Source organism: Balearica regulorum, chromosome Z, assembly GCF_011004875.1.
Source record: "Balearica regulorum gibbericeps isolate bBalReg1 chromosome Z, bBalReg1.pri, whole genome shotgun sequence".
In the NCBI taxonomy this organism is placed as follows: domain Eukaryota; kingdom Metazoa; phylum Chordata; class Aves; order Gruiformes; family Gruidae; genus Balearica; species Balearica regulorum.
This window is the reverse complement of record NC_046220.1, coordinates 72,646,777-72,661,348: the sequence shown is the minus strand read 5'-3', so window position 1 is coordinate 72,661,348 and position 14,572 is coordinate 72,646,777. Positions and strand designations below refer to the sequence as shown.

The window sequence follows — 14,572 nt, the reverse complement described above, 5'->3', positions numbered from 1 at the left end:
TCCCTTTAATCCTGACCTGTAAGCTCTTGGTTGGCTCCTCACCCATCCCCAGGTGGAGCTCCATGCACTGCAGTTGGTCACTGACATAGAAGGTGACACCCCCCTGTCACCTGCCCTGCCTGTCCTTCCTAAAGAGCCTGTATCCTTCCATCCCAACACTCCAGTCATAGGAGCCATCCCACCACGTCTCTCATAATGCCAGTGAGATCATAGCCCTGCAGACATGCGCACGTCTCCAACTCCTCTTGTTTATTCCCCATGCTACATGTGTTTGCCTGGTGTTATTTAAGCTGGGCCCCTGATGAAGCTGACTGGCTGGAGTGGCTGGAATTCCTTTGTGCTGCACTTCAGGTGCTCTCCTGCTGACCTGTGCTCCTTCTCCCGGCTCTAGGCATCTATTGCTGGCACTGGCATCAGACTGGTAGGAGTGGGATGGTTTGAGGTTCCCCACCCCCGGCAACTGTAGGTTAAAGCCCTCTTCACCAGCTTGGCAAGCCTATGACTGAAGATGCTCTTCCCTTTCTCTGACAGATCGACCCCATCAGCTCCCAGCTGACCAGGTTTCTCAAAGTGACTCCCATGGTCTAAGTAGCTGAACCCCTGGCTGTGGCACCAGTCCTGTAACCATTTGTTGCCCCACCAGATTCAACTGGCCCTTTCAAACCCCTGTTTATGAGGTTTGTATTTGAAAACTGGTAAGTTAATAGTCCTTCTATTTTCCATAAATTTATGAATTACTAAGGATATTAAAAAGTTCTGCTCTTGTATATAATTTGATATATCACATATATAGATTGGTATAACTCATAGTGTCTCACATTGGAATTAATATCAGGATGGTAAAATAGGTAGAATGACCTTGGTATACTAAGAGGACCTTAAAAAGTCAAAAGTTTATGCACTTCTTTCAAGAGGAACCTATGAAAAAATCTTGACAAAAATACATAGTGGATTATGGATGAATTGACACAATGCCACATATTCAGAATTCATCTTTTAAAAAGTTGCAGATTATTATGGAAAAAAAGAGGGAGAACAACACGTTTTTGAGGCTTTAGTTAAAGAGAGAAAAATCCGTTCTTCATAATTTTGAAAATGTACAGATTCCTAATTTCCTAAATTGAGTCCTATACTGTCATCCTAATACAAAATATAAAGGTGTAAAGTATACCGTGTCATTATAGACGCCTCCATTTTTATACTTCTACCTCAAAAGACTTCTTCACTGGTTTTCTTTTAACCTTATTCTGGATTAAATGTGTCCACATATGAAGCTACTCTGGAAAATGCTGTAAATTCACATGCTCCTTTTATCCCAAACATCTTTCAAGTGACAAGCCCCAGGGCAAAGACATGGCTTTTTTCCCCACCATGAATCACAGTGGAAAAGCCTGCTAACCCCACTGGCCAGACTCCTACGGTCTCCAGTCTCTCCATCTGCTCACTTAACAGCCCACAGAGAAAGGCTTCCTCACTTCTACCAAGCAGCAGGGGTAAACATCCTGCTTTAGCTCCTTTAACAGCAAACTGCTTCCTCAGTGATTTACTGTAAAATCAGGTGTTGAAAATAATTGTAGGGATCTCTTTTTTGTAATAACAGTCTAGATATCTGCTAAAAACACTTTGTTTCATCATGAGACTTGATGTCCCAACTGTGAAGTTTAGCCAAAAAAAGGAAGTCATGTTATGCTGGACCTCCAAAACCTGAAAGGGAGGCTATGGCCATGTTCAAACACTTGGTGCCTTACATTCATTCTATTTTTATCCAATGCTTTGTCAAAGAAAAGGGGTGGCTTTTGATTTCAGCACTTGCAAATCACATGTGACATACCAATGTAATGCAGTTGCAAGCTGAATCAAGTCAAGCCTTCTGGATGTACTGCTTTTAGAGGGGTCTGGGTACACAGAGGTATGAGACAGTGTTTCTCCTGCCTGCCCAGGACATCATTCCTTGCATTCCTGTTCCTGTATGCACAGAGGGAGGCTATGTGTTGCCTCTTAGAGAAGAGATATGAGGGAAAAACTCTGTGCTCTGTGTTATATCCCTTTGCTTCCCAGAGTAAAAAACTATGTGGACTGGAGCCCAATTATCTCCCATAGATACAGTATGGGAGAAAGAATGGAATATTTGACCTGAACACAGGTCTACTATATCCAAATTCATGTGGCTGGCTTAGAGTCTTCCCCGATGGAGTATGTTCAGCAGATAATGATGGAAAACTGCCTCCATCACCACTAGACTGCTGGGCTTATGGACTTCTAAAAGATTGTCTCAGTCCTTACCAACAACTATATACGACCACTGGTGAACCAGGCACATGATGGAGAGTTTACAGATGTATGTATGCTTGATGTCAAAAAAAAAAATCTCATCACTGGCATAGACATGGCTCCAAGACTGAATCTAATCACAGACCACTGATCGAAGCCGAATCCAGACAAAAGAAGTTTCAGGTGAGGACAAGGAGAAGCATCTGGATGAATATGCAGCCACGGTTTGTCATTAGTAACAACTGTGCTCCTCTGCATAGCAGAGTCCTCCACGATAAAGGTAATTTTTTCATCTGTAAGAAGATGATGTACCTCAGAAGCTGGTCTGAGAGTGGCAAATGAATCCCTCCCAAAACTCACGACTGTCAGAAATATGTGGCACACTTCACTCCTCTTGCCTTCTCCTAGATCAATGAATGGCAGGGCATACATTTATCTTTTAAACCTAATTCTAAGTTTTATTTCTAGACACTCCACTAAAATGCTTCTCCCTCTGGAGAGAGGCTGCAATAACAAATGTGTGCCAAGTGTTATGTTAATCTGTATGCTACTGGAAGACAACTGGGGACTATGCCAATGAGAAGAGTATAAATACCTTACTAGTGAGAAAGCCACTGGGATTCATTCTGTTATTTAGGGGCACTTCAACGAGATTGCAGTATATTCCCGTTGTTGGTAGGATTTTCAAGAAGAGCACCTGTCCATGCACCCAGAACTGAATATCCCACTCTATCCTAGCAGAACACAGGTTTCCAGCTTGCATGGTTGCAGAGATAATCTTCCAAAACCTTAATTAAAATTACAAAATCTGACTGAATCTTACAACTGCTTGAAACTCAGCAGTCTGAACTTTTGTGATCCAATCAATTTGGCCTCAGTATGTCCAACCACTACTTAATCACAGATTACTTTTCACAGATAGGCGTACGTAAGAAAGTAGACAAACCACAACAATGGCCAATATGAGTGCTGCCAGAAAAGAAAGTTAGAGGAAAGAATATACTAGAGAGACAGGGAGGGAGGGAGGGAGGGAGGGAAGGAAGGAAGGAAGGAAGGAAGCAGATCAAGGAAGAAGAAAAGCAGAAGTAGTAATGTATCTGATGACAGCACGTTGTACAAATAACAATTGCTTGGAGCATATATAAAGGACAGACTTAGATTTCTTTGCCCCTTGCTGTGATCTTTCTGCCATCTTTTTCTGACGAGTGAGCAGTCCCATGTGACTTGTGCGCAAATGTGGAATCCAGAGTTCCTTCTCTGCCTTCTGAACTGCAGTTACACAATGCATTGCATTCCTTGATCCCACTGGGAATTCCTGCCATGGGCCCTGCACTGCTCCCACACGTATTGCAGTTCCTCCAGCTCTGCAAAGGCAGGCTGATAAGGGTGTGAGAGAGACACCACTGACATCTGAAGTACTCTGACAGAACTATTGTGGGCATCACTCTGAAACTCGCTTGCTGCCCTTTCTAAGGGGACCAGGTTTCTGTCTCCTTACCTTGATGCTGAGGGACGCAAGGGCTATCCTCCCCACCATCTCCTGTGAGGACTTCGACTTCCCCCTCTGACTTCTTCCTGAGGTACTTGCAGTACTTTTATGGGATATGGGCTCCAACTCCCTTCCTCTGATCTTCCGTCCAAAAGGACTTCATCACCATTTCCTTGTCTTCTCTTGTACTCTGAAAGGGTACAGCTTTCCTTATTTTCCTGTCTCAGCATTGTTCCTGTGGAGAAACAGATTTTCTTCTGATCTCCTCCTGGTTTTTTCCCCATATGTCATCAAATTACAGCCTGGAACTCATTGAACAGAGTATCAGTGTTACGAATTTAATAAAATTCAAAAAGGGACTGTATAAACATACATAATTTATATGGACATCAAAACTACTCAAAGTTATCAAAGTGAGCAGCAAAACAAACAAACGAAGCTCATTTCGAAAACAAAATCCACACAAACCCTCAAGACATAACAGCTCTGATGTTTCAGGGTTTAAACTGATCTCCAACTAACAGATTAGGATGAGACCTAAAGCAGAGGGCATATAATCCTACATCTGCCTAATACGAAGTTTCTTGCACCTTCCTCTGTCTGTTAAATTTCAAAGACAGGGTACTGGACCAAACAGATTTGGTCTTTTGTCCCACCAATGCTATACTGCTCTGAAGGGATGTTTTAGACTCCTTATTGCTCATTCCTTCCTGTCTTTTCGTGGGATGCTCAATCTCTGCAGCTTCCCCTTGCCTTCCTTCCCCAGCCCTCCCCATCCCCTCTAATCTCCACCCGGGTTTCGGTATTAGTCTGAGTGGCTGGATAGGTCTCAGCCTCCGTCTGTGGGGATTAAACTTAATTTATCCTCTTAATTCAGCAACAATTTCCTCACTGAATCCTCTCCCTAGATTCGCCTTTGCCCCAGCACTTGGCTGCCGCTTCAGCCCCGTCCCTCCTAGGGAAACCAGGGAAAAAAGGAAAACACCATGAACCCCAAGTGTCAACGCCCATGACCCCTGAGGAGAGGAGCGGCCGAGTTGCGGTCCTGCAGGACGGGAGGGACCTGAGGACATCCCCTTGCGCAGTGGGAGGGCAGGGATGAGCAGGGGGTCCCCGCCGAAGAAGGGGTGACACATCGCCCCACGGTGTCCGGGGCGGTCCCGGGTGTTCACCCCGCGGGCAGGGCCGGCCCGCCAAGGGGGCACGGCCCGCAGTGGGGACACCCGACAGGGCACGCCCCGACCCCTCGGTCAGGGCCCGGCCGGGGGCTGCGGCCCGACGGCCCGCGGGGGAGGTGCCAAGCCGTGCCCAGCGCCGCCGTGGCCGCCCCACGGGCGGTGATAATCCCATCAAAGGGCCGGACCCAACCTCCTCCCCTCTTGCCTTCCTTCCCTCCCCCGTCCTCGCTCGGCGCGAATACAAGCCTCGCCGCTCCGCTCCGCGCCGGCCCCAGCCCCGCTGCCCGCCCGGCTGCTGCCCAGAGGGGACGCGCGGCGGCGGCGCCCCTCGCCCGCGGCCACCGGCCCCCATCTCCGCTGCTCGGGCGGCGGCGGGGGGAACGCGGCGCACATGGAGGTGCCGGGTCGCTGCCACCGCCGCTGCCACTGCCTCGCCTCGCTGCTGCTCCTGGCTTCGTGCATCGGGTGCGCGGTGCCGCCGCGGAGGAGCATTCCCCGCCGGCAAGGTAGGGCGGGCGGCGGTGCCCGGCGGGTGCGGGGGGCTGTTCCCCGGGTGGGGAGACAGATGCCCTTTCAGTGCCGCGCTTGCACCAAGCAAAGTTTCGCGTCGCTTGAAAACTGGCGTTTGCCGCAGCGGGTTGAGACTCCAGCGGGGCCGTGGGGGGGGGGGGGGGGGGGGAGCTCCGCCGGCCGGGCAGCCGTGGCGGGACAGTGCCCGCCGCCGGACGCTTCTCGGGCGGCTGCTGGCGCTTGGGATGAGGTCGCGGCGCTGCCGTGTGAAATCAGCTCCTCCGTGAGCTCCGGACGGACCGAGCCCCTAACGAGGGCTGCCGGGGTGCCCCGGAGGGGCGGGCGCCGCTCCCCGCCTTTCCCTGCAAGCCCCTGCTTTGTCCTCCCACCCGCGGGTGGGAGAGGGTGCCCGGGGAAGCAATGAAGTTGCGGAATCGGCGTGCAATCCATTTTCTCTGGCGTTTTGCACCCGATGCCGATTGGTTCGCTCAAGTTACAGACCAAGACCCGACTGCTGCTGCTGCGGAAGGAATTGACAAAAATTTTATCCCTTTTCCCTGGAGCCTGTAACCTGCGATGCTGCGTGAGCAGGGTTAGGAGCCAGGTGAACCTCTTGTACCAGTCAGGTTTTCTGATGGCAAGGCTGTGCTTTGGCTGTGACATTTATGTGTGTGGTAGCAAATAATGTAAGACATAGAGTAGTAAATGTGGAAGAAAAATGGCTAGGGAAGCAATAATTTCAGCAAAAAATGTGGTTGTTCTTTACCAAGCATAATGTGGGGTGCTTCAAGGTCCTGCTTCTGTCTGAAGGTTACCTGTGACTTGCAGGAGAGTTCCCACGGCTGTTGCAGGGTTTTGCATGTTGATCAAGGTGGTATGTGGTCCTTAATGGTTGAAAGTTAAAAAGCAGCTTTTACAGCCCTTGCAGTCCGCAGCATATGAAAGCGTAAGGTAAAATGTAAACAGTGAGATGGGACACAGAGCATGGAGAAGTTTTACATTCTGCAAAAACTACGATGCTAAGAGAAAATACTGATGCCCAGCACTGTCTCAAACACTGGAACTATCCTGGAGTCTTTGATGCCAACACTGATTTTTATCACGGAGTTCACCACAATCAGATCAATGGAAAACATAACAAGTTTAATAAATTCTGCTTCAGCTCACAAAGTGTTTGCAGCTTCAGACCCTTTTTGTATACATCCCACGGTGTTACAAGATTTGTATTGCTGTTTTTTAGAATCAGTATTGTGCACTCTGTTGCTCTTGTGAGAAAAAAACAAATGCCTGTACAGTTGGAAACTTAATACTTAAATACAGGCTGAGCTTAAAGCCCTTATGAACAGATGGCTAATTTTACTGGTCTGACCTTGTCTCTTAGGGATCTAGTCCCATGATCCTTGGTTATCATAATAGCTGCCATTAAGTACTTGAGGAAATTAGGCAGACAGTAGTTGTGAATGAGATGATTAGTAGCTTGTGTTAAAATACTAGATATATGAATTTGGGGATGGAAATGCGTATACATTTTTAAAGATTCCTCTACCATACCAGCATACTTGTTTCACCTAATGATGGTAGAATGACAGACCTAGGGGAAATGTCTTTCTGTGCATTAAATTAAAACAGTTCAAAGCTTGGAAACAAATTGTTTGTAGTATTGTGGAGGGGATGGATTAATATGCTAACATTATGTTTACCTTACTTTTGTTAGCTACATAATTTATGTTCACTTTTTTATAACTTATGTTATTTCAGGTTCACTGATTCAGTCATTCCTTTTCTACTTCTTTTGCTGTATAAGAAGTAGCCAGTTTTATATGGGAACAATTTTTTCAAAATCTGTGCAAACATTTGAAAATCCACTTGTAGCAAGAATTGAAGAGGGAATTCCCTAGGCAGTTTATGTGCAGCAGTATGTGATTTAAATCCCATCTGCATTTTGCCAAGGGCTATTGAAATTTCGGTCTTCCAAGAATCCCGTGGCTGGGTCCCTACTGTGAAATGTTGCTGTCAAAACACTGAGAACAGGTATATTTCCACATAGGTCACATCTCTGCCTTGTTCTGCAGCATATCACATGCTGGGTGGATTAAGAGCGGAAAGGAACTCTCATTTACTCACACATCCAAAAGTGGTGGTTGAAGAAGAGATAAGATAGTCAAAAAGTTCTTTAAGATTTTTTTTTTTTTTATATTGCCCTTTTAATAGCAATAGAAGTGAGACTTGTACAGGAATTGTAACCTAGGTGAAAGCAAAAGGTTGTATTGAGAGAGAAGTGATAAAACCAGTTCATCTTCAATAACAGGAGCTGACTGGGAGGTTCTGTGGGTCAAAAGGAAAAAAAAGATAGTCAAATGCATGGCCATTTTTCCAAGTTTTTCATTTAGGGCTAACCTTACAAGGATCAATTCTGTAATCCCAAGAAAGCAGCTGAATGAGAAATCTGTCTGTGAAGCTAAAAATAAAGTATATAGTAAAATGGCCACAAACACAACTTCTTAAACTTCAGGGAAAAAAAGCTGTTGTACTCAAATTCGAAACATCCTGATGACTGCTTAACTCGTTTGAACATTTATTTACGGTTACATGATACATTTGCTGGAGACAAGGAAATAGGATGACAGACACTTTGGGAAGAGCTTAAAACAAATCCTTAGACACTGTGTGGTGGATAGCGTAGTTAGGAACAGATTAGGCTGGGATTCTCTAAATCTTGTACTCCCAGAAGTTGGCACTCATGCTGCTGCTTTCACGTTGTTTTCTTCCCTTTGCCTTCTGCAGAGACACAGATTTCCACCGCTTCTGTTTCAAGTTTCAGTCAACTGGTTGAAGGCTGGAAAGCCTAAACCTAGCCCCCAATGTGTAATACTACTACTAATATAAACACAGTAATATTGAATTTTAATGGTTCTGTGATTTTAAAGGATTATAGGGGAAAGAGCCAACCACGTAGCTGATTTCCCATGGATGTTCATGGCATGAAGTTGTTGCACTATATTGCATTGTTACTTTGTTAGTAACGGAGTGTAAAGTTCTAATGCCCTGTAGAATGTTAGAACTGTTGAGTTTGCCTGCACGGAGAAAATAAAATATTAATATCTGATGCTTAGGAATCTTATTTTTATTATTTTGTTTTTATTATGCTTGCCAACTAATACAAAGAATTGGTCTTGTATTATATCTATTTCCCAGATGGCCCTAACAGTAGACATCACTGGCTTTGTGAGTAAATTCTGGAGGAATCAGACCAGTTAAAGTCTGAAGAGTTTGCAAGAGTGTAGTGCTCAATACCAGGGCCAGATTTTCAAAAGAGCCCAGATCCCTGGTCAGCACTACAGTATATTACTTTTTTTTCCAAAGAACTTGGCACTGCGATACTTGAATTCTTTAGAAAATCTGGCTATAATAAGAGCTGCTGGATATGGAACACTTTTGAAACTCTAGCTCTATTTAGGTATCAAAATAGGCCGAACTACTCTGAAAATCAGACCTACATATATGGAAAATGTAGCAGTCTTTGAGAAAGAAGGTGCTTATTTGAGTTCTAAAATATTACAATTTTTTTTGGAACAACAATAGAATGAGTTGTAATTCACTGTCATAATAAATCCCACATGTAAAATGTGCAAGGGTGAGGTTGATCTGCTGCTGAATGTGAAGTGTCTGAGAAAAGGAATGAGTCTGAAGCTGAATGATTCCTAACACGAGGGCTGCAGAGCTGGCAGAGACGGTGTGTATCTGTGAGCTAAAACTAATAAAGAAGATGTGAATAATTTATTTGGGGGAAGATTAATATCATTCTTTTATTGTTTCAGACGTAGGTCAAAACACAGGCTATCAAACCACACTGTTCTATGTCTTCAACGCCAATAGAATCAGCCTAGCACTAATTATATATGTATTTGCCGTTTATCACGTGTGGGTGTAAGTTGTGTCACAACGTTGTGTGACATTTTCATTTTGATTGGACTTGCTTTCATACCTCTGGGGTCCATGCTCTGGTAAATCCTGCCAGCACTCATCAAACCCATCACCACCTCGCGCAGATATGAGCATTCCCCAATATCCTCTGGGGCAGCAACAGGAATGCACTGAATTATTGCACTTGAGCATGTTACTTAGTATGTCACTGTTAATCACGCATTTTGAAGTATGTTTTCCAATTCTAGTTAGTCTTACAGCAAAATGTGTTGTGTCCTTTCCATCCTGAAATCGCTATCTTCCTCTATAAAAGAAAACTTGGGAAATGTTTCTTGGGCACCATTTTGCCAATACCCCCTCTAAAGCTACTATACAGACTTCCACCAGTGTTCAGAAAGGTAAAAATAGCCAAGAGATTTTTTAAAATTGGTGGAACTATCCCTATACCAGATACTGAGGTTCCCAGTGATGCTCTGGAGAAGAGGGGTTGTTTCAGAGTTAAGGCACTAGAATGAGCCTTGGGAAATCTTTTTGTCCTGAGGCTGTCACAGACTTGCTTTGAGGGTTTGCCAGTCCTTCCCAGGACAGATTTTCAGTTTTCAAAATGGGGTTAGAGTGGTTTTGTGCTTTTATCCGTGTCCAACCATGCTGCATTAGACAGTAATAGGACTTCTGTAGAGTGCCCAGCACAGCTGTACCCCAATTTTAGTCAAGGCTGCTAAATGTTACCTTAGTAATGATACATGGGTTAATGCCTCCATATCTTCCAGCGTGTCTTGCAGAAAAAGCTCCCTCTTTTTCTCTGGCAGATGCACAGTGTCACTGGACTAGGCAGGACACAGCACTGTGTACTGTGTACAGCTCGTTAGGAGTGAGCACATCCGATGATCCGATTCACCTTCTTAATGGCAGGGATTCTGAGTGTCAGTCACCTAAAAGACATCCAGAGGAGCAGGAGAGTACCCTGTTGTCTTAAAATGGAAAGTTTCAGTGGATGAGTTCTCTTTGGTGCCCCACAGTCTCATCAATTAGCTGACAGCATACTTGGGAATTTCCCGTTCCTCAGATCATGCTTATGTTGGAACTCAACCTTATACCTGATTCTGATTATATCCCTTTAATGTGGTCTTACTGAAATAAAAGAAAAAAAAAAGGTGCCTAGCATTGTTGCTTCATGATGGAGACTCAAAACAGGACTTACAGGACCTTTTCTCAGCTTTTCCACCACAATGAAGTGAAACACTAAAATAAATGGTTATAGAAAGTTTTTCTCATATTAAAAAGTTATTAAAATATATAAAAGATGCCTGTAATCTCAGTACATTACCATGAAGGGGCCTTTGCAGACTTTATTATTTCATATATTAAAGAGTGTACAATCATATATTTATCAGTGAATGTGCAACAGTGGTCTGTGATCATGTAATAAAAGGCTTTCTAAACCACAGGCACACAGGAGACTATGTTAGCTATGTGATATTGAATAAAATCTCCTAATGGTTTTCTGTGCAAACAAATGATCTATCAAAAAAACCCCACAAATCAAAGCCAAAAACCTGTTCTTCATAATTAATTCCAACTGAAAGGAAATACTTTTGGGTAAGAACAGGCAAGATTTTATTTCCTTTTATTTTTTATTTTTAGTGAAGATGCTTACACATGAAACCCAAATTTATTTCATACAATGTGAACATCCAAACCACAACAAAAGATCAACATTGTTTTTTCAGACTTTTCAGAGTTGCTGAGCTGAGAACAAGCACAGCCGAATTCATCTTTGAAAGTAACTGCTTCAGGAGGGCATAAGCCACTGAAAATTGTAGGCTTAGTGGGGGGAGCTCCATCACAACCAGGTAACTAACTCAAAACTAGGTAATGATGTGGTGTGTGATGATCCATAAAACTGTCCAGGTGAGAAGTGTATTGTGTGAAATACACCAATTTCACACCAGTTCTTCTACTGAGAGCACTGTAACTACACCCAGGAGTAAGGAAAGCTACTCAGGATTTTGGCCTCCAATGAAAGAGAAATCTGCACAATACTGACCCAGGAAACCTCTTATTCAAAAGGAAAAGGACAGCTATAAGGCTGTGGAAGAATCCTTTTCTTCTGTTAGTGACTTGCTGGCCATGTAATCGGATGGTCAAAATACACCAGCTTTGTTTTCTTAAAAAGCTCTTTCATTCAAGTATTGCCAAAAGTTATCCTGGGTCATTTTTAAGATAAACCACATGCAGGTGCTAACATATTTTGCACCTGACTTTCTCGGTGTATCACCAAGTGGTGATGGGGTGTCTTTCCACTTATATATATATTAACCTTGTAGTTAATACACACTTTCTAAATAACAGTGCAGATAACAGTTGTGTTAAAAGAAGTTCTTCTAAGAAGTGGGCACTGAGTGGTTCTGAGTTTCCCTGTGGAAACAGTCAGACTGGTGTAACTCACACAGAACGCTCTCTGAGGCTGGAAGAATCCCAAACCAGATTATTCTTCACACCTCTCTCAATTTTCAAAGTAATTTAAAATTGCTGGCACCTGTGAAAATGATGGTACAGTCAAATATCAACACCTGTGTACATTTGGAACTTGCAATTTGAATCATCTTTCTAAAATAAGGGAAAATAAGCATGTTGTGAATGTTGAGCATGCTGCGTTCAAATACAGAAATCATTCCGATTCTTCTGATGTGTCAGAGGCATTATTGCACGTATAAAGTTTTAAATGAAGACTGGCTTTTTGTTGCTCAAAAATCTGAAAAAAATCCTAAGGGCAAAGATTACAGAGAATTTCACTCAAGTTAAATTCTTTCATGCATGAGAAATTTCAAATAGAAGATCATTTTAGGAAAAAAACATGAACAAAACCTGTCAGACTGCAAATGATGGAAAGTAAGTGTCTAGGACCAAAACTTTTGTGGTATAATTAGAGATAGCAGAAACCAGAATTTGCTACCTGGAACAGAAATGAGTCCTCTGTTTCATATTCTGCTTTCTAGATAATCACAGGAGAAGGCAACATGATTCTAAAAATATGCAGGCTTTTTATGAAGTTGACTGTTTACAGAGATGGTGGCCTTGCAGCTGGTACTCCAGCCATACACAGAGACCAATGTCCTGCTGGCATTTTTAGTTCCCATTCTCGTTCCATGACATTCCTGTTCCCACATGAACCTGTTGCGTGCAGGTTGCCACTGTTCTCATCTTCATTGAATAGTCTAATGGCAGCACTATGGTATGGTGAAGTATACAGTCAAGAATTGCAGCTCTCTCCATATATGTGCTAAAGGACTAAGTAGGCTCAGATAAGAGCCTTCAAACCATTTATGTCTGTGGACTCATCAGAGGATGAAAGAAGAAACCTGCAGAATATAAGGTGTTCTTCCAGTCGCTTCTGGACAAAGGACTAGACAGCACCTAAAATGGGCAGAAAGAAGAAAAGAGCCATTTGAACCAGCTGATGCCAAGAGAAAGGCATGGCTTGCATGGTGAGGCAGCCCTGGTAGGGGCTGGGGCCAAAGGGTTGGACTCTGCAAGCTGCAGAAGCCAATGTGATGGTGGAGCAGGGAACGCTTTCAGAGGATTAAAGAGTATTAGATACTAGCTTTGTGGACATCGTAACGGTGCCTAGGTCATTCGCTGTTTGTTCCCTTATGTATTTGGTCTTTATGCTGAGATATATTTCCATGTCTTACTGTCTCTTGCAGTGAAGAAGGTTTCATCCCTCCCAGTCATTCTTCCAGCTTTCACGTCCTGCTTCTTGTTACTGGCTCTTTGGATACACTGCCATATGCCATACTAAATTAGTGCAGGGATTCAGGTTTAAAAAACACATCTATTTTAGTCACTTAATAGAGACAAAAAATTTCCTCTGTGATTTTTGCTGACACTGCTGGTGAATGGAGAGACTTGCTTACTGCAGAAGATAGTGAAATTATCCTGTTTCTTATGGAGGAACTGAGTCGGAGAAGAATTTCCTGCTCCTTGAGAAGATGCCAGATTTCCTCCCTGACTGATTTAATAAAATCACAGTTGCAATTGAGCTGGTTTCTCCAGTCGTCTTAGGATCACTGTGCAGCGGCATCCTTGGTGGATGTACCCTTGCAGCAAAAAGGTCAGCAGCATCCTGGGCTGCATTAGAAGTGTTGCCAGCAGGTCGAGGGAGGTGATCCTTCCTCTCTACTGAGCACTGGTGAGACACATCTGGAGTACTGGGTCCAGTTCTGGGCTGCTCAGTACAAGAGGAGACATGGACGTACTGGAATGAGTCCGGCAAAGGACCACAGAGATGGTTAAAGAACTGGAGCATCTCTGTTACGAAGAGAGGCTGAGAGGAACAGTTCAGCCTGGACAGTAAAAGACTCGGGGATCTGAACGATGTATATAAATATCTGATGGGGGGATTAATGACGATGGAGCCAGGCTCTTCTCAGTGGTGCTCTGTGACAGCACTGGAGGCAATGGGCACCAACTGAAACACAGGAAATTCCATTTAAACGTAAGGAAAAACTTTTTTTACTGTGAGAGTGACTGAACACCAACCTGCTGCAGCTGAGCCTGCTTTGAGCAGGGGTTTGGACTAGGTCATCTCCAGAGGTGTCTTCCAACCTCACCCTCTCTGTGATTTTGCAAAGTGTCACAAGTATCTCTTGAAAATGTCTGTTTCAGCTCTCGTGTTTAGCTTCCTTCGAGCTGTCCTCCATCCTGTCATAGAGGGAAAACACCAACTGCACCAACTGCTCTGTTTTCTACAGAGAAGCGTGTGTTTACTTCAGTTGAGATCAATACAAAGATGTTCGGTGGGAGGTTGCTACCATTCAAGGTGGCGTAGCCATATGAGGCCTGTGCCGTAACCTCGGGGATAACCAACCCACACATTTATTCATGTGGTACTCTGTGGGGCATGACCAGATTGTTTGTGTCTGCCAATAATGAGCTTCAAAACAATTACTCAGGACTTGTAGGGATTGTGGAAACCCAAGATGCTCCGTGTCCTGTCCTTACCCTGCACATTTGTTGCTTGTCACATGGTCAGCTTTGTCCTCTTTACACTTTAATGTTTTTTTGTGTGTGTGTCCGTAATGCATGTATGATTGTCAGGTTTCTCTATCTGACCACTTTTCCAGAAGCTCCCCTGCAATTTTGTTTCTTATACCAATGAAACTATTTCTTTAACAGCTCAGTTTTGTATTGTGTAGCA

The 14,572-nt window shown here is 44.0% G+C and overlaps 1 protein-coding gene across 1 annotated transcript in view; it reads left to right on the top strand.

Moving 5' to 3' along the window:
• Positions 1 to 5,136: 5,136 nt before the first annotated feature.
• Positions 5,137 to 14,572, top strand: part of EGFLAM (EGF like, fibronectin type III and laminin G domains) — a 73,492-nt gene continuing 64,056 nt past the window's right edge. Inside the window, exon 1 of the mRNA XM_075740432.1 lies at positions 5,137 to 5,444. Within this exon, the coding sequence (XP_075596547.1) occupies positions 5,330 to 5,444 (115 nt within the window). The 5' untranslated portion in view covers positions 5,137 to 5,329. The remainder of the gene's footprint in view (positions 5,445 to 14,572) is intronic.